This window comes from Natrix helvetica (genome assembly GCF_964273705.1).
Source record: "Natrix helvetica genome assembly, chromosome: Z".
NCBI lineage: Eukaryota > Metazoa > Chordata > Lepidosauria > Squamata > Natricidae > Natrix > Natrix helvetica.
In genome coordinates this window covers 44,739,033-44,759,563 of record NC_138554.1, presented here as the reverse complement: position 1 = coordinate 44,759,563, position 20,531 = coordinate 44,739,033, and the positions used below count along the sequence as shown (strand labels likewise).

The following is a 20,531-nucleotide window of genomic DNA, read 5'->3' as shown; positions in this document are numbered from 1 at the left end:
TGGGTGGCAGGGAGAGTCCATTAAGAATTAAATTAGATCACATTTTATATATAAATATACCCCCCCCCCCAAAGGAGTGAAAGGGAGGGTGATGTGCCAGGCGTATCTATACTATAGTGGTACAACCTATGGATGAGGAAGAATAATTTTCATAGTAGGTTAATTACTTCCCAAATAAGCATTTATACCAATCTTGTAGCTTAATGTTCCAGAGATCTGAGGCCTTGAATATTTCATATTTGGTGGCAGTGGGACATCAATTTGATTCTGGAAGGAGAGCCACATGATGCAGAGAATTAGGAGCATTTTCCCATTGCAATATCATGAAGTATTTTGTTCATGTACTCTTTGCCTTGAATACATCTGGCTTGAAGTTGATTCAGACAGTTTTGACACTCTGTTACATCAAACTGCCACTTCTTTCCCTGCTTAACAATGATGCAAACCTCATATTCATGATATAATTTTCTTTATGAAACAAGGGGCCTGCTAGTTAAGAATATAGGAACAGCTTGCCTCCAGAAGTTGTGAATGCCCCAACACTGGAAGTCTTTAAGAAGATGTTGGATAGCCATTTGTCTGGAACCGTATAGGGTTTCCTGCCTAGGCAGGGGGTTGGACTAGAAGACCTTCAAGGTCCCTTCCAACTCTACTATTGTATTGTATTATATTCCTGCAGCCGATACCCCCACCACCTACAATGCTGCCCAGATTTCCTGCTTACATATTTATTAGTCTTAATTTAAGAGAAATGAAGAAAATAATATACTCTAAACTACCAGCTTCTCATGTTTATTTGCAAGAACATCAGAGGCATTCCTACACCCAATGCCTGGTATGTGTCAACTTGTGCCTGGGGGAAGTGTTGGCTGGACAAATGAACACTTGAGGATTAACTGTGAGGAAGGAACATCTTGGAGACTTGAGTTTGGTCAGGAGTAATCCTCACCAGTTTAGCCTGATTATGTCATAGTTGTTTGCACCTAGTCTGGCAGTTCTCTACAAGGCCCTCTCCTGGCAACTATTCAATGAAGATGCTACAGCATGCTCTCAAAATTCCAGTTATAATTTACCTGTCAAAAGGGCTACCAGACACTTCCCTAATAATTATCCCACAGATTTTGCCAGTGAAATTGGTGCAAAAATCTAAAGTACTGATAATCTCCAACAGATGACTCTCCAGCCACTCTTCCTTAGGGCTTGTCTCACATTCCACTTGCTATAAGTGTTTTTCTGCTTTTCAGTTTTTTTCTCAACATTTTGTGGAATCATGATGGCTTCTGCTACCATTTTTGGATACTGGTAGTTTGTGATTGGATTTCTAATTTTTCATTTTTTAAAGTAATTCCTAACCCATTTTAATTCATTTTCCTTTCAGATTCCCCTGAATTTAGTTTATGACTTTTATTAAAATCTGCTTTCTTGAAATCCAAGGCGTGCATTTGACTACACTCAGTTTTGTTTTCCCATAAAATCAAGAAGTGCAGCATTACTAGTTATTTTGTCTCAAAATCTCCATTATTTCCATTTTGGCTACTATGAATTTCCTCCTCCCTTGGTTCTTTTTGAATTTATTTAATGCCTATTTTATTAAATGTATTTAATTTATTTTAAGTATTTCCTTCCCTGAAATTAAGAATCATCTTTTTTTAATCATACTTTGAGTATTCTTATATTTTAAAAATGGAGTCGATGCTTTTTCTTATTTTTTCATTGCCCTAACAATGGCTCAGCACATTTGCCCTCTACATTTTGCAATGCATAAGTTTTTATATGTAATTCCTACAAATACATTCTAGGTTCCATCTCCAACTCTAAAGATTCAGAGATTCAGAATACAGTAGTACTGATCTAGTACAGCATACTTTGGCCAAACACATTCTTTCCAATCCTAGTGAAGTCATCCCAAGCCAACTCTCTGACATATAATAAAATAACTTGTGGTCCCAGGCATCAAATCTCTCTCTGCAGTGATGTTCCCTAATTTGGTAAGGAAATGTCTACAAGAAAATCACCAATGGTTCTTGTGAACACTATTTATATAGCTAAATATTGATCTGCTGTAATCTATCTTTCTTCTCCACTCCTTTTCCATTGAGTGGTACAATAGACAAAACACTACCAACATTAAAAGACCTATTGCAAAACAGCCAATGAAACTTAACTCTTCCACTCTAACAACCACTTTACCGTAATTATGAAGCAATAGGATTTCCAAGACAATGAAAGGACATCACACTTATTATGTAATTAGATGTCCCAAAAGTGACAGACTCTTTAATACTGGAGTACAAATAGGAGTGAAGAGATGCTAAATAAAGGGGACTGTGTCTGTCCAGATTCTCAGTCATCCAAGTTCAATTCATTAATTGAAAAAGCTTCTTGGAAGAGAAGTGACACGTCTTCAAGGAAAAACAAAGGAAGTTCAATTGTTTTTTTTTTTGAAAAAGTGCCTTTAGGGTAAAGGGGACAGTGTTTTGCAATAAGAGTGAGCATAGCGAGCCCGAGCAAGTATTCACTCAATTTTTCAGTAAATGGAAGAGGAAGGTTGAGGAAGAAGGGGATTGTGACAGGACACCTTCCTTCTAAAAGCATTTTGGAAACACTTGCATCTTTCACACACACACCCATTCCTACTTGTCTTGCTTGCATTAACTAATTTTAGCCTACTGGAATAAATATTCAAGCTTTTGAAATGAAACATGGCCTAATCCACTCCCTCTCTTTTCTCTACTTACATTTTGCTCAGAAAGAGGAACTAGTTTGGTTTTAACTGCAGCTGTTTAAATTTCCCCAAGACAAAGGGAAACTTGCTTCCTCTTGCCTTATTAATATAGTCTAAGACTCCCCCTCCCTCTTGCACTTAATAAGACCCCATTTGCAAGTCTGTAGCTTACTCATATATTCCATCTAAATCTGAAACTTTTAACTGTTCTGGACCTGAGCTCTTAACATCCTTCATGATTGCCTAGACTCTAGCTCTGGAATTATACATAATTTGGAAGGCTACAGGCCCTCCACTTATGTCATTATACATTTGACTTGGAAACCAGACCCATTTATCCACTATCCCCCTTTTTATCACACTATCATTCTTACCTAATTAACAGTTCTTGACAACTTAGTGTTATAGGAGTATTTTATAATTCCAGTATTTGTTCAATAACTCGTTTCCCATCATGCAAGTTTTGCTTTTGTTGTTTCTATTATTTCCCTTCACTAGCAATAGTGCTAATTTTGCTTTTTATTGCTATGGTCAGATCAAATAATGGTTTACTGAATTGACAATTTGGTGGATTTGTCACGAACCATAAACTAACCAATAAAGAAGAATATATGTAATTTGGGATTGACATGAGGGGTCCTTGGTGCTCTTTTCTAGCCTTCGCTACCCTTCCTGGACACCCTGTTCTGCAGAGGCCACAGTGGCAAACTAGAAACAAAAGTCTACTGAAAAATCATCCATACTAACCAGGTGCTCCATTACTAAAGTAACAACCCTCCCCCAAGAGAAGCTGCATAAGGACTTTATTTAGCTGCATAAGGACTTTATTTAGATTATTTAGATGAGCCCAAACACACTAGCATCCCAGAACAGCAGAAAAAGGAAATAGAGTATCTATCCAACGTATTCCAACAAAAATTCATGCAACTTTATCAAAAAGGTTTCTGACCCTCAATCCAATACATCACAACCAATACAAACTCTAAAAAGAATTACACTGCCATACATCAAGAATATCTCAGAAACAACCAACAGATTACTACAACTACGTGGCATCAGCATAGCACAGAAGCTAACTAAAGCCCTTCAAAACACTCTAAGCAGAGCAAAAGACCCCACAACCCCAGAGGAAAAAAATGAGTCATCTACAACATACAATGTAAAGACTGCAACAACCACTATGTAGGTCAAACAGGCAGAAGAGTGACAGAACACATCCATGAACACCAACTAACAGAAGACATGATGAAAATTATTTAATTTCACAATATAATAGATGTGGGTATCTGCATAATTTTGTACTTATTTATTTATTTGTCAGGTTTATGTAGTATATATTGGAGGCGGTGGCCTTTTGAGAGCAGTGAAATGTCATTTTAATGTATACTGATTAGTGTACATTCAAAGTGACAATAAAGCTATTCTATTCCGTTTCATTCCATCATTCTATTCTATTCTATTCTATTCTATTCTATTCTATTCCATTCCATTATTCTATTCCATTCCATTATTCTATTCTATTCCATTCCATTCTAAATATGTAGACCAAACCTTTGGAACCTATGGCATGTGTGCCAGAAGTGGCACACAGAGCCATCACTCTGCCACTCCAAGGCATCACCCGTTGCTCTTCCGGTTTCTGGCATGCATGCATATATCAGTATTGGCAAACCTTTTAGGCACTGAGTGCCAAAACAGGATTGTGCATGCAAGGGGGAGCACCAGAAACTGGAAGAGCAGTTCCCCAGCATGCATGTGCACGCCGGGAAGCTGAGCTTCTGTTTCCACCTGATCTTCATACATGCATGCATGCCAGAAACCAGAAGACTGGTTGACTGGTGTGCATGCTGGAAACTGGAAGCTCAGCTTCCCTGTGCGGGAACTGCTCTTTCAGTTACCCCCCACACACACACACACATGCTCCCATTTTGGCACTCAGTGCCAAAAAGGTTTGGCAACACTGATATAGGCACATTTAACCATAGTTTCAGTTGGAAAAATGTAACCATCCTAGAACAAGCTAAATCAAAAAATGCCAGGGAATTTCTAGAAGACTGCCACTCTGACAAAACAGCCATCAATAGACACATAGGCATTAACAACACCTGTAGAAGTTTGCCCAGTCCAAAAAGTAACAAAAAGACCCAAGTACCTCTTCACCAGCAATCAGCACCCAGATCCGGAGAGATTAACTTCAAAGTTAACATCAGATCAACAATCAAACAAACAATACCCTAATCAAGAAACTACTGATGAAGCCAACAGCAAACAACCCAGACAAAAAGAATCTCTAAGACCACCACCACCCAACACTGACAGCCAAACTGACAGCAAATTGCACTCCTTACTAGCGCTTACTAGTTTGGCTAAAGAAACGTCTGCAAGCATAACTTTCGATCCTCATAAAGCAGCCTTTGCATAGTGTGCTGTTAGGGGTTAAGGGTTCAGCTTGGATAATTTTGTTGTGCTTTAATGCTTTTCTGAATCTACCAACTTGCTAACTTCTGTAAAATCAAGGTTAAAACACTCAAACGAATACTGTGCGGTGCAGATAAAGTTACCCTTGCAATAGTGGCTGGGATGTACGGTAGGATGAGGGTAAGGTTCGGTTCTCCGAGCTTGTGGATTGGTTTCGTTGCCAACCTAGGTAATATCCAATTAGAGGAAAACTACCTAAACTCCGCTGAAGATGTTGCCTGGCCTGGAAACCAACCCACAAGCTCGGAGAACCGAACCTTCACCAACAAAGTTACCCTTAGCCATACGCTGCCAACCCGATTTCATCAGAGCTCGCTATACGATCCTAGCTCACCCTGGGATGTTAAAAAGTATTTTAAAATCCGAAACGGGGGATTGGACTACTACTTCCTATCTTTGTAAAGAATAACGGAACTCATTCTCTTAAAAAAAAATCAAAAACCGCCAGTCTGGCCGCTGTGGGCGTATCGGGAGAGTCTGGAAAGGTGTGAAGGGGAGGAGCGGGGGCGAGCGGAGGTCTGGCCTTTCGCCGGTTCATTCGGAATCGTTGGCGCTCGGAAGGCACATTTGAGCGATGGCTGGGACCAGGCACCTTAGCAAGAGTTTGGATGCCTTGCAGGGACTTTTCGGGAGCGGGTTGCGTCTCCGCTTTCCAAGGGATTCACGGTAAGAGTGTGTGCCAGAGGAAGAGATGGTGCCTTGGGGTTAGCTGGGTCCCGATGATCAGGAGGTGTTGTCTTTCCTTCTCTTGCTGCCGGTTTCCTTTCTCCCCAAACTGAATCTGGTCCTCACCGGCGGGGAAAACCCGCTGCCAGCAGCAAAAAAGCAGGCGGTCGTATGGCCGGACGGCTGATGGGCTGGATTCTCACGATATGTTAAACTGGGCTAGATCGGGGTTATTTTGTTGGCGGGTTGTGGGGATGCCATAGAAAATTGATTCATTTAGGCTGAGTGTGTTTATGTGAAAGCTGCAACTCTTTTAAAAATTAAAGCAAGCATTAATTCTTGCTAAAGCATTAACAAGTCACAAGAGTCCAATTTTTCTGATGCCACCGCATCATTTCTGTTTGCTAACGATGTTTAGTACATAACTTAAAGCATTTGAAAGAAGAGCATCTGGGAATGGTGCCACCGAATCCCGTGGATTTATTTCTGCAGAGTAACAAGTAAAAAATTCTTAGGTATAACGTCAGTGAATTTCATACCTAGCATGTCTACTTAAAACTAAACCACATTAAAAGTGATTTTTGAACACACTATATATAATTCATTTCCAATAATGAAAATGAATGCGGGCATGGTGAGTTTCAATTAACTTCTGAGGTTTAGGAATAATTTGCTTAGTATGATAATCAGTAAAATAATTCATTCAGTATAATGGATTTATTGGGTAGTTTGTTAAATTATTTAATATAATTTAGTAATAATAAAATATATTTAATACTTGGAATTGATGTAAATTGATAAAACAGGCATTTTGAACCCTCATTCTTCACAGTAAGATGATCATACATACCCCAGTAGAAAGCCTATTCTGAATTAAGCTGCACTAAATTCAGTGGGAATTATTTACTGATTCTAGAATAACACTTTATTTATGTACTGCCGAACAATTAAATCTTTGCGCAATTCCCATAACAAAGCTAATATTTGTAGCAGAATAAAAATAAAAATCTTAAAAGAGATGAAAACAATTATAGGGTGAAAGCAAAATAAAATCAAATTTTCTAAGCAGCTCTTAAATATACAAATGCACTATTGGAAATGGGAAAAAAGATTTGACAAGGGTCAAAATTGACCATCCTGCTTTCCTGGATTCTCCAATTATTCAGAGGAGCATTACCAAATGCCCTTTAAATGTGTTTCAAATAAAATAGAAATAGTCACAATCAAGTTTGACAACTAAACAATACAAATTTGTCCATATAATTTTCATCCTTTCTTCCAAGATTCTCCTCTTAGATTCTAACCTTCCCTTTCCACTTTCCTTCCTTATGTAGCTATTCATTATCTGGGAATTCTGGAAACTTATGTTCATAAGACTTAGAGAAGGTTGAGGATTGTCTGCCAACTATGGTTAGTCCTAAGGGAAGCTCTTATCAATAGCATTATCTGCCTTCAGATGTGAAATAAGAAAGCTCACCATTCATGTTCATGTTCTCAGCTTTGCCATCTTTGACGTCTCCTTTTCTCTTTTCTACAGGATCATCCCCACTGTGGTTCACTGGAGGTGTTTAAGCTCTAGTAGTTTCCTTGGTCCTCTAATTATGAATTCCTGCTCTTTCCTGGACTTCAGATCAATTATGAGAAAGCAAGTTCGGTCCTTCCTCAATCTTGCAGCTCCTCTACTTGGTGCCAAGCGTATGGAATACACTGAAACCCGTCAACTCCCGTGAGTAGCTCAGATCTAACCATGATTGTAAGCCAGTTCCTGGTTGAGGTTTCACATGGAATAGCGGCATTGAGATCTCACTTAATGAAATATCATAATCCAGTTGTCTGGTAGCAGTATCTCCTGATCGCTTTTCCATTTGAGTAGTTTAGGATTTGGCTCTACTTTGAAACATTTAGTAATATGTAATCATGTATTTAGATCATTTTAGATATAGGTCTGTATCCAAGGATCTACATCTTTAGAGCCATCCTTTTATTGATTTATTGATTACTGATTACTTCTTATATATTAAAAATATAAGTAGAACTGATAAGACCAGAGATCTAATGGCTGGATTTTCATAATTTACTAAGCAGATGTGGCCCATATGTACATTTCTCACATTCTGAGATTGTCCTACCAAAAATTGGTGGGAAAGCACCTTATTTTCATCAACCAAGTAAAAGGAACTTTTCTTCAATCTGAAATGCTTGCATTTGCAGAAGCCCTTTGATCTTTTCATATCTATTTGAGAAGCAATGCTCAAAACTGGGTAATATTTCAGATACAGAATTCACATTTATCCATAGCTTAAACTGATTGCAGCTAATAAAAGTTTGGAGGGTAATTTCACTTGATCCAAGAGTTTGGGTTTTCCTACGGTATCTTTGTCTTTAAATGCCAATTGATGGTTTTTGCTTACCATCCCCATTACTTCTGCTCAAGCAGGTACTCTGTTGACCAGATGTATGACATTGTAGCCGATGTTGGCAGCTACCAGCTCTTTGTTCCCTGGTGCAACTGCTCCCGCATAATTTCCCATCGCAAAGAAGTCTTCCAGGCTGAACTGGAAGTGGGATTTCCTCCTGTGGTTGAGCGCTATGTCTCGGAGATCTCTTCAGTGCCTCACTGCCAGATCCGGGTAATGCATGATATTCAGACAGTTTAAATTTTTTGTTACAAATTAAGTAGTTTGTTTTTCCAGAAACTTGCCACATTCACAAGACGTTCTAACCCCCAAATTATTTATCCATGGTTCATTCAGTTAACCCAATTTTCTGGGTTGTAATGACACTTTGAACCAGAAACTAACACACATTTGGATTCAGGACATCTTACCAGACTGAAATGTGGTTAGACATTTTGTGGATCAACCAGTTGTGTGTTCCAGTTGTGTGGTTGTCATCTTGACTTTTTTGACCATTCCCCTGATTATCCCTGAGTTGTAATATTGTTAAGCCAACCTAAATTTGGTTTCAACTGTCGTAGCTGCTGCTTACGACTCATTTCCCCTTTCTTGGGCACTGCTCTCTTAGCACACAAAGCAACAGGGCCCTGGGAGAAACTGTATTATGTCAGTGCCCTTTCAGAAAGAACACTGGTGTTGCAACAACTTATCAGTTGATATGTGGTAAACTTCAGCTAAGTCATCAAAACCAAAGTTGGATTCCCTTTTTTTTACGCATTGATACGGAGATTTTTAATATTTCCCCACATGAAAATTTGCTATAGCTGACCATAACCTGCTGCCTTCAAAATATGCTGATGCTATAGCCATAGCATCAACAGTCTAATGTATGTGGAGAGTATAGTTAGATACTCTCCACATACATTAGTCTATGTAGTCTAATGTATGTGGAGAGTATCTTGTTAGAGAATGCTGGTCTCCATATTCATTCTTTAAAAAAAGTTTGTTATCCAAACCCTTCATTTGAAAACACAAATTCCAGTGTTCTTTTTCCTCTAGAGGTGATATGATAGTAATACTGACCCCAAGAAATATGGATCACCTGACATTAGGTCAGGTCCCCCCGCACAATTCTGTGGGTCTTTCAGAATCCCTTTAGGTCATGGCTACTCTTTCAGGCATTGACTGGTTAAAGCCAGATGGGTTGGTTACCAGTTTCCCCAGTTGCCATTGGGTGTTCTTTTGCTGTCTTATTGCTTGGTCAGTAGTTTTTTAAAAATCTTGCTTGCTACCCAGAATTGCGTTTACAAGGTCAGAAGCCATATAAATCTATTAAATAAAAAATAAAAATGTAACAAAAAGAGTATGTGAAATTCTATTAAGTCATGGTACCATACGTATTCAAAAATTCAGCTATTTTGTTTGGTGCAATTGATAAGTGTCGTAATCAAAAACTTTCAGTTCTCAAGTGATTCCAGTCCCCTCTACATTTCCCATATATTTTGCAGGCAATATATATTTTGTAACAAAAGTTTTTGTTACCCTGTGTGCCTTCCTGAGCCTTGGCACCCTCAGCTGAGTAGAATTGAACTCCTCAAACCCAACAATGACCATATTTGCTTGGAATTTTGCGTGTCGAAGGCTGCATATCTGAAAACTGCTCTAATTATCCATCATGTTTCTGGACACAAATCAGATGGAGAGTTTCTTTGACTTTTTTCACTGGAAAAGAAAACTCTCCAAGTTTCTCTAGTACAGCAGTCTTTTAAGCTATTCCCCCATTAGGGACATTTCTTACTGAAACCTTCCTTTGGAATTTTGAAGCCAAGATAGCTGTAGGGTGCAGGAAAACAACTCAGGACATCCATGCTCATCTTTTGGTTCATTAAATAAATGCAACTGTGAGGACTTCCCTGAGTTTCTGTTGCTTTAAACCAGTGGGTCTCAACCTTTCTAATGCTGCGACCCTTTAATACAGTTCCTCATGTTGTGGTGACCCCCAACCATAAAATTATTTTGTTTTCCATATTTTTTCGAAAATATGTATTTTCCTATGGTCTTAGGTGACCCCTGTGAAAGGGGCATTCGACCCCCAAAGGGGTCCCAACCCACAGGTTGAGAAACACTGCTTTAAACAATTTTTAAGGCAAATTCTCTTTCGTCACTATGAACCAATGGTAGGTTTCTAGCTCTCTGTCTCTTGTGTGGGTGGGTGGAGCCTCCCACTGCCACCACTACTACTGGTTCGGCCGAACCGGGAGCAATCCACTTCTGGTATGATGGAATATAATGGGAAAAGAAAGTTTATTGGATGCTAGGTTTAATGGTCACATTCTGCCTGAGTTCAAGGACCACCAGATTAATCCCAGCAGAAAGATCACCAAGTGCAAGCTGCCCCCACCCCCCCGGCCCGGTTTAAATGAGTTTAAAAAAGCAGGCATTAATTTTGCTTATTTGTCTATCTTTCAGGCTGTGAGTAAAGATGGGCAGTTATTTCGGCATCTGGAGACACTGTGGCAATTTAAGCCAGGAAACACGGGACGGCTGGATTCCTGCATACTCAAATTTTATGTAAGTGCCTTTTATAGACTAATTCCTGATAGAGAAAGGGGAATGACTCTAAAACCAACAGAATATGGGGCAAGAATGTGCAAATTGGCAAAGTCCAGTGTTATCATAAGTACAAAGGTTCCTGCATACTCTAAATTATTGCAGCACTGTAAATTCGTCACTGATTGATCAGTTCACTTTCATGTTTAGGTTTTGTGGAACTGATGTCCTGAAACTATTATGCATTTATTTAAGCAGGCATAGATGTGGTCGAGCATGAGAAATCTTATACAGATAATCCTTGACTTACAACAGTTCACTTAGTGACCATTTGAAGTTACAATGGCATTGAAAAAGTGACTTATGACCATTTTTCACACTTATGACCAATGCAGCATTCCCATAGACATGTGATTTACATTCGGATGCTTGGCAAATGGTTCATATTTATGGTGGTTATAGTGTCCCAGGATCACGTGATTCCCCTTCTGTGACTTTCTGACGAGCAAAGTCAACGGGAAAGCCAGATTTACTTAACTGTGTTATTAATTTAACAACTGCAGATACTTAATAAACATGGCAAGAAAAGTCCTAAAATGGGGCAAAATTCACTTAACAAATTTCTCACTTAGCAACATAAATTTTGGGCTCAATTGTGGTTGTAAATTGAGGACTACCTGTATGTATGTATATGTATGTATGTATGTATGTATGTATGTATGTGTACACACACACACACACACACACACACACAGAGTCTAGATGTCTACTTATACAAATTTATTTATTTCATCTCATTCACAGGTCTCCTTTGAATTCAAGTCCACCCTCCATTCGCAACTGGCTAATCTTTTCTTTAATGAAGTAGTCAAGCAGATGGTCTCGGCCTTTGAACGGAGAGCTGAGAAGCTGTACAGCACTCAAACGGCAGCCCAGCCATTCCAGGCAATTCACTGCACATGACGATGGTCTTAGAAATACCGACGTTTGAGTCCCCCTTCCTGATATTAAAGAGCAGAGTCTACTTTTTGCCCACATCTGTATCATTTCTTGGATGTTTTTAATTCATGGACATGACTTTATTTATGGCCTATTTGCCTTGCAAAAAAACCTCTCAAAGGTGCACATTATTTAAACGATTCTGCTATTTTATTTACAATAAAATTAAATTATTGGATATTTAATTATGCTGTTATAAGGATGACTCTTTGTTACAATGGAGACCCCTGACCATCACTGAAAAACACAAATATTATAATGCAATTTTTAATTACTTTTGAAACAGGTGGTTTTTTAAAAAATACTTTTTAAAAAGTGACATATTTATTGGATCACTGAATAATTTCTTTAAATTATAAGGAAATCAGAGCTAGCTAAGCACCCCCCACCCCTTCAGTGGCATTTACAGTGTAAATTCCTAGACTCTTTCTTTTGTTAAGCCTCTCTCCTCTTCTAGGTGGCATGGGATCAATCTTTGGTTTCTTTCCTTCAAGTAACTACTTTCTTTTCAGATTAATTCAAGAATTAATTCATTGAAAATGGAATAAAAACAGAGGAGGGCAATGCATTTTTCTTTAGTAGCTCACAAGAAGATCCTGGAATGAGCAAGTTGATCAAAACTTGCTCCTTGTGAGCCAGCCTTTCTTTTATTCAAAATTCTCCTAGTAGAGGCTTTTGTGAACAGCAGCAGCATTTAGCACAAGGCTGCTATTGAGTAATTGAGAAGCTGCAACTATTAGTCTAGGCTAGTCATATAGGAGCTATATAGGCAGTGATGCAATCTAACTCTGATCTCTTGAAAGTAGATTTTGTACTTGAGCTACCTGGGTAGAAGAAAGTGATTGCCTAAGACAGGAATTGCTGACAAGGTTGAGTTTAGTTGCAGCAGAGATGATGCCACCAAGCTGACTCCTACTCGGATGGCGTAACTGCTTAAGCACAGAAGAAAAACTATCACTTGTGCCAAAAAAGGCAATTCCCTATTTTGAAGAAGTCCACATGATAATATCCTGGAAGATGAGAGAATCTTTGTTCAAGGTTCCTTAGAAGTATGTAAAATGCAGAACTAGGGAGAAAAATAAAATTTGTATCTCTCAAGAGGGAACATAATTGTGCGTGTTTGCATTATGTGTCAAAATTAAATGTAAAACTGGGTTGTTTATTACAAAGTACCCAAAGCCATATGCATTAAGCTTCCTTATTCTGCCTTTTAGTAAATATTTACTGATTTAATATTTTAATAGCACTTGACAATTATGTATGCCAGTGTGTTCACAGAAAAAAATGACAACAAAGTTTATTTTATCTCATGGGTGTCAAATTCATGTCACATTGCCATCATGTGATGTATTGAGATGCTTCACGGAGCTGGGATGGGCGTGACTTGCGCATGACACATCTGGCCTGTGGGCCACCAGTTTGATACCCCTATCTTGTCTTATCTTAGAACAGATCTTCCATAAAACATGGTTCAGCTATAACTGCTGTTCAGTTTATAGGGCTTACCTGTTTTTAATTAGTATTCCACATATTAACTACAAATTGTTTTATGTTTGCTGTCTCAAAGTGGCAATGGGCAAGAAGTTTCAGTTTCAGTAGTCATGGTCAGCAGGAGCTGAGGGCTACAAAGTGGGGAGTGCTTGTGGCTCTGTGGCCCCTTTGGTAGCAAAGTAAAATATTTGTTCTAATGAACCAATTTTTGAGCATTGATCTTATTAGCAGTAAATTGTCAAATAGAAGACTTGCAGTAGGATTTATTTTAAGAGTAGGGATAAAGCAAGTGAAACACTGAACATCCTCCCAACCACTCTCTGTGAGGATTCATCAAGGCAAGAGGGATATAATGCTTGTCCAGCCTTTACCAACATGAATACAAATTTGCAAGGGTCCTCCGGCTCAGTTCACTTTAATAATGTTTCCACAGTAGTATGTCCTGAAGCATTAGCCCCAGGTCTGATTTCCTGATGAGTTCTGTCACTTCTTTCATTTCCACAACAGTCTCTCATTATACCTGTGGCTGAGAATGAAGGTCAGTCTTCTGCACAAAATCTTCTTTATGGGTACCATCACAGTAGGGAGGGTTTTTGGTATATTTACACCCACATAACCAGGCCTTTTTCGATTCTCCAGCTGTGAATTTCAGGGAAGACAATTCTGGGGCACTTTTCTTATGGGTTCCATCACAGAAGGGCTGTTAAGATACACACAGAATCAAGACTGTAAACAAGCCTAACAAAAGACAGCATTGTCTGTCTATCAATTTTATAATTGCAATTTTGCTCAGATTACAAAAACATCCTAGCCTGAGCAACTGGGACTTAGCTAAGCCTGAAGAGGCAAGTTTGTTTTGCAATTTTTTTTAAAGCTTGTATGTGTTGAACAGTTTTTGCATTAGCAAAAAGAGAACTGGCTTCTTCAAACTCAGCCCATATACTACTGCAATACTGGATAGGCCCTCTTGGCAGTTTTGTTAAGACACTGGACTCCAAGTTTGGACCAAAATAAGGATAAAAGAAACCTGGAGAAATGCTGGAAAGATACCTGCTTTTGGCTATGTCCACAAACACACCAGGCATAGCGTTTCTCTGCTATTAAGTCCACTGGAAAAGGTCCCTTGGCTGCAATCACTGGCTTGACTGATGAGGCTGAAGAAGCTGAGTAGCTTCTTATCTGCAGGCAGGCAAACAATAAAGCATTGGCTTTATGAAAAAAAATGAAAAATCTGATTAACTAATGTCATCTTTTTATTAGGTAAAAAGTTCAAGGCATGAAACTGAAAATAGGGAGAATGTGCTTTTTTCCTCTTTCACTACTTTCTGCCATGAGGAAATACACAAGTTGAATATAGCCAAGTAAAGGTACAAATATATTCACCTACCAATTTTCTACCTTTAATATAAAGTCAGCTTCTGGTGCATTCAAGATCTGATTGTTGGATTTACCTAACTAAATACAGGAAGTTCTCAAATTATGATCACAATTGATTTCCTTTGCTAAGCAAGACAGTTAAGTGCCTTTTGCCCCATTTTACAAACTTTCTTGCCAGTTGTTAAGTGAATCACTGCAGTTGCTAAGTTACTTACATAGTTATTAGGTGAGTGGTTTCCCCACTGACCCTGCAACAGTCATAAATACATGCCAGTTGCCAAGCATCTGAATTTTGATCATGTGACCATGGGGATGCTGCGACGGTTGTGTGAAAAATGGTCACAATTCACTTTTTCCAGTGCCATTGTAATTTCAAATGGTCGCTAATGAATGGTTGTAAGTCGAAGACTACCTTAATGGATATATTTTGAGTTTTGTTTTTATATGGCATGTAATGATTTGATATCCTCAAATTTTATTCATGATTTATATACTACCTTATTTTGTATAAAAGTAAAGCAGGGACGTGCAGTCAGGGGAGGCAGGGGAGGCAGAGCCACACCGTTCTCATCATGAAAAATTTTTTAAAAAGGGAAAAGGCGCTGAGGAGCCTTCTGCACACGTGGTCGGGAATGGGAGCGCTCCATGGTCCCCTTCATGTTGACTCAGGAGTCAGGAAGGAGGGGAATAGGACCACGTGTGCAGGAGGCTCCTCTAGCCTCAGCCTCCCTCCTGCGCACGCCCCTTTCCCTGCCTTCCTAAGTCAACACGAAGGGGACTGCGGAGCGTGAGCTGCGGTCCCGCGGAGCGCATTCCGTGGTCCCCTTCATGTTGACTTAGGAAGGCGGGGAATGGGACATGCGCAGGAGGGAGGCTGGAGGGATCGCAGAGGAGGGATTGTGGAGCGTAAGCCGCGGTCCCGTGGAACGCGCGCCGTGGTCCCCTTCATGTTGACTAGGAAGGCGGGGAATGGGACGTGCGCAGGAGGGAGGCTGATGTGGTCCCATTCCCCTCCTTCCTGAGTCAACATGAAGGGGATCGCGGCTCACGCTGATGACGTCACCAGCCGTAAAGCTCACCGCACGTCACTGAAGTAAAGGCAGCGTACATTATTTCCTCTGACTTTCCCTATAACACCCCTGTGAATGGGTTGGGCTGAGAAAAAATGATTGGCCCACGTTACTTGGGTGACTTTCATGCCTAAAGGAGGACTAATCCAGCATCTTAGCTGCTATGTCCAATTATCTCATAAAGTCCTGGGATGTGGACCAACAATTTCCTGTTCTGACTTGCTAAGCAGCTTGAGTTCTACATGAAGGCTGAAGTGGCTGCTTGTTGTTCAATTGTTAAGTCGTGTCCAGCTTTTTGTGACTCCCACACCAGGCCTCCCTATCCTCTACTGTTTGATTCTGTCCAAACTCAGGACAACTGTGATGATACTATCTAACCATCTCATCTTTTGCCATCCCCTTCTCCTTTTGCCTTCAATCTTTCCCAACATCAGGTTCTTTTCCAATGAGTCCTCTCTTCTCATTTGGTGGCCAGAGCATTTGAGTCCTTCCAAAGGACCATCAGCATTGGTTTCCTCTAGGACTGAGAAGTGGTTGCAGGCACATGTAATAATAAAATAAACTTCTGTTAAAGGAGAGGTGGACAATTTGTGATCTCCTAGATACAGGTAGTCAACTAAAACCATAATGGAGCCCAAAGTTTATGTTGCTAAGTGAGTAATTTATTAAGTAAATTTCTGCCCCATTTTACAATTTTTCTTACATTTGTTAAGTGAATCATTGCAACTGTTAAGTTAGTAACACGGTTGTTAGGTGAATCTTGCTTCTCCATTGACTTTGCTTGTTAGAAGGCCGCAAAAGGAGATTACAAGACCCTGGGACACTGCAACCATCATAAATGTGATTCAGTTGCCAAGCATCAGAATGTAAATCATTTGACCATGGGGATTCAGAGCAATGGTCGTAAGTGTGAAAAATGGTCATGTCACTTTTTAAAGTGCCGTTGTAACTTTGAACGGTCACTGAACGAACTGTTGAATGCCAAGGACTACCTGTGCTGTTGAAGTACAACTAACTTTCAACATTCTCCGCTCCCCCCTTTGCTTATGATGTCAGGAGTTGATCAAAGTTCAAGTTCAGCAATTATCAGAGACCCATGTTTTCCATTTCTGGAAAAGAGCTTTTAAAAGAACCACAACTCCAAGAGTTTTTATATATGTGTTTGGTTTTTTTACACAACTACAACTTATTCCTCTAGGAATCATTTACCTCCTCTTGTGTCAGGAATTTATTTATTAATTCTCAGTTTATATCCACATTGAAACCAGTGAGAAATCACTTTTGAAAAGGCATATATGAGAAAGGCACATTCAACTGTGCCCTTGTTTATTTTTTGGAACTGTCTTTTGTGGTGTATCATTTCTCAGTTTAGCCTTTGGCCCCATCATATGCGTCTGTTCCTAACCACAATGAAGCCAACATGACATTATGCAAACTGACCTGTCATACTTGCGTCATGTTACACTGAAGTACATAAGAGGTTGTGTTTGTACTGAGACAATGTAAAATATATTTCATCACTTGCCCACTCTGGATATGGTATTAAGAACTGTTCGGTAAACTAGGAACAGTTTGCTTTGGTGCACTGCTAGGAAATGAGAGTTTGAATGTCACCTTAGGCTGGACATAAAAGCTAATCTTTTAGAGTCTGAGAGGCAGAATCCATGCTGGAATACAGGAAAAAATCTGCACATTATACCATGGCAGGGATACCAAAGAAAACACTGTCCTTCTATATTTTTATTTTTGAAATGTTAGCCAGTCAAAAATAAATCTCACTACATTATTTGGTGCTCACTCCTTTCCTATATGAAGGCCTGCAGCTGCCTCCCTTACCCTACATATATCTTTCTCTACGGACATCTCAAGAAAATGTTCAAAAATTGCATTTCGGTCTCTATGGAAAAAAAGCAACGCAAACTGAAAAGTCATGGAATTTCGGGCCGCAGGAAAGGAGAGGGGAAAGGTGCAAACTTTTCAGGCTTCTGTGCTTACCTGCGAGAAAAAAAGCCGACAGAAGGAGCCTAACGGTGAAGCCACGAGACCCCTGGCTTTCTGCAGCCCGGGCATGGTTGGCAAACAAGCTCCTCCCGCTACCCGGGTCACCTTCGCGACCGCGCGCCACATCCGCGCGCCAGGAAGCAGCGGAGGGAGGGGGGGAGAGGATGGCAAGCCCCGCCCACAATTGGTGGACGGTTGGGGGTGGGTGGGTGGGTGATGGGGATTGAAATCTGAGACATCCGGGAAACGTGGGTGATTAGAGTTGGGCGGTTTGGTTGCATTCGTGTGCTAAAAAGCTTGATTGCAGCCTTTTGTTTCTTTTGCCACTCGAGACTAAATTTCCGTTAGGAACAAAATGTCACTGGAATGAATAGCTTTTTAAGGGGTATAGATATATTTGCGCATAAGCTACCTGTTTTAACAACCTTAACATCGGATTCCTAAATGGCTCCTGCCACATTGATAGCAGAACTAGGACAATGCATATCCCCTTTGAGAGAAACAGTACACCTGAATGTAAAATGTCAAAGGAGAGGAACTGGTGAAATGAGCATCTCTTGAGTTTATTTCAATTTATTTATATGTAAAACATGTAAGATCTTGAAATATATTATTCATGGCTCTTGAAAATGAGGAGCTGTGTCCCTCAAAACGGTCTAAGAGAGGAGCACATTGAAAGAATCTCATCTGGTCTGATTTTACTGTCTTCCAAGTAAGACAGCTTGTTTAAGAAATGATTAAATATTTGTTTAAAAAGGAATATACACTCTTGAGTTTTGATGGAATATCATTAGTTTCTTAATTCACCCCCCCCCCATATTGATCTAAATTCAATATTGATGTAATTTCAAATTAAAAACTTAGCCAAAATTCCCGCATTTTCAACCTAATTAATTTGTGTTTTGCCAGGAGGGTATTTTGTCCTCATGTAGTTGTCCTTCTCGTTTGGAATTTTTCTGATACTTATAGTTTTGTAACTTATAGAACTACCTGGTTGGGGATGCATGATGGGTTACATAGATATCAGCCTCTGGCAAATAGATGGATGGATGGATGGATATAGTTTGGATTTGATTTCCAACATTTATGTTTTCAGCTGTTAAATGTTTTAATCTTTTTTATTGGTATGTTTTTTATTATCTGTTGTGCCCTTCTTTTTAAACTTTATTTGTTGCCCAGGGTTGCATATGTGCGATGATGGCCAAATACATTTACCAAACAAATAAATAATAAATAAATTTATTTCTACTGTAATTGGAAGTTTCCAAAGCAAAGAGATAGCAGTCTATTTGTTGAAAGGTGGAAATTAAGAGGCTTTAAAAAAAAATCCTTTCTAATTTATGCTCCAGAGGTAATTATTTTATCAGCAGCCTCAAAAGTGATATGAAGTTGCCTAGACTGCAGGATATACAGGCAATCATTGTTTAGTCACTGCTTCATTTAGAGACCATATGCTGTTACAACAGTGATGAAAAAATAATTTGGCAACCACTCCTAGTACTTACAACCTTTGCAGCCTATAAAGTAAAAGAAATGGGACGAAATGGCTCAGATGCTGAGCTTGTCGATCAGAACGGTCAGCAATTTGGTGGTTTGAATCCCTAGTGCCATGTAACAGAGTGAGCTCCCGTTACTTGTCCCAGCTTCTGCCAACCTAGCAGTTTGAAAACATGTGTAGGAAGTTATACAATACAATACAATAGTAGAGTTGGAAGGGACCTTGGAGGTCTTCTAGCCCAACCCCCTGCCTAGGCAGGAAACCCTATACTGTTTCAGACAAATGGCTATCCAACATCTTCTTAAAGACTTCCAGTGTTGGGGCATTCACAACTTCTGGAGGCAAGCTGTTCCACTGATTAATTGTTCTAACTGTCAGGAAGTTTCTCCTCAGTTCTAAGTTGCTTCTCTCCTTGATTAGTTTCCACCCATTGCTTCTTGTTCTACCCTCAGGTGCCTTGGAGAATAGTTTGACTCCCTCTTCTTTGTGGCAACCCCTGTGATATTGGAACACTGCTATCATGTCTCCCCTAGTCCTTCTTTCTCTTAAGCTAGACATACCCAGTTCCTGCAACCGTTCTTCATATGTTTTAGTCTCCAGTCCCCTAATCATCTTTGTTGCTCTTCTCTGCACTCTTTCTAGAGTCTCCACATCTTTTTTACATCGTGGCGACCAAAACTGAATGCAGTATTCCAAGTGTGGCCTTACCAAGGCCTTATAAAGTGGTATTAACACTTCACGTGCTCTTGATTCTATCCCTCTGTTGATGCAGCCTAGGACTGTGTTGGCTTTTTTGGCAGCTGCTGCACACTGCTGGCTCATATTTAAATGGTTGTCCGCTAGGACTCCAAGATCCCTTTCATAGTTACTACTACTGAGCAAGGTATCACCAATACTGTACCTGTGCATTCCATTTTTGTTGCCTAAATGTAGAACCTTACTCTTTTCACCATTGAATTTCATTTTATTAGATAGTGCCCAATGTTCAAGTTTGTCAAGATCCTTCTGTATCTTAAGCCTATCTTCTGGAGTGTTGGCTATTCCTGCCAGCTTGGTGTCATCTGCAAATTTGATGAGTTCCCCATTTATTCCCTCATCCAAATCATTGATGAAGATGTTGAAGAGTACTGGGCCTAAAACAGAGCCTTGGGGTACTCCACTGCATACTTCCCTCCATGTAGATGCAGTTCCATTGAGGACTACCCGTTGAGTGCGGTTGGTCAGCCAATTACGAATCCATCTGGTGGTGGTGCTGTCTAACCCACATTCTTCTACTTTAT

General features: G+C 39.7%; 2 protein-coding genes across 2 annotated transcripts; one reads left to right on the top strand and one right to left on the bottom strand.

The window, feature by feature from the left end:
* The first annotated feature begins 5,741 nt into the window (after positions 1-5,741).
* Positions 5,742-11,999, top strand: LOC309401767 (coenzyme Q-binding protein COQ10 homolog B, mitochondrial-like). The gene is made up of 5 exons (XM_081971000.1): positions 5,742-5,869; positions 7,407-7,595; positions 8,307-8,499; positions 10,735-10,836; positions 11,620-11,999. Exons 1-5 carry the CDS (start codon positions 5,778-5,780, stop codon positions 11,776-11,778), a joined length of 735 nt encoding a protein of 244 aa, XP_081827126.1. The 5' UTR covers positions 5,742-5,777; the 3' UTR covers positions 11,779-11,999.
* Positions 12,000-12,139: 140 nt separating this feature from the next.
* CISD3 (CDGSH iron sulfur domain 3) lies at positions 12,140-17,892 on the bottom strand. Its single transcript, XM_081971001.1, has 3 exons — positions 17,748-17,892; positions 14,356-14,484; positions 12,140-14,005 (listed from the first exon to the last, which is right to left on the bottom strand). Exons 1-3 carry the CDS (start codon positions 17,877-17,879, stop codon positions 13,820-13,822), a joined length of 447 nt encoding a protein of 148 aa, XP_081827127.1. The 5' UTR covers positions 17,880-17,892; the 3' UTR covers positions 12,140-13,819.
* Between the last annotated feature and the right edge of the window lie 2,639 nt (positions 17,893-20,531).

Coding starts and splice junctions, on each gene's coding strand:
- LOC309401767 (XM_081971000.1), top strand. CDS start 5,778: ATGGCTGGGACCAGGCACCTTAGCAAGAGTTTGGATGCCTTGCAGGGA. Junction 7,596..8,306: donor ACTGAAACCCGTCAACTCCC/GTGAGTAGCTCA, acceptor CTGCTCAAGCAG/GTACTCTGTTGACCAGATGT. Junction 10,837..11,619: donor CCTGCATACTCAAATTTTAT/GTAAGTGCCTTT, acceptor TCTCATTCACAG/GTCTCCTTTGAATTCAAGTC.
- CISD3 (XM_081971001.1), bottom strand. CDS start 17,879: ATGTGGCGCGCGGTCGCGAAGGTGACCCGGGTAGCGGGAGGAGCTTGT. Junction 14,485..17,747: donor GTCGGCTTTTTTTCTCGCAG/GTAAGCACAGAA, acceptor GCCTGCCTGCAG/ATAAGAAGCTACTCAGCTTC. Junction 14,006..14,355: donor GTGGACATAGCCAAAAGCAG/GTATCTTTCCAG, acceptor GTATCTTAACAG/CCCTTCTGTGATGGAACCCA.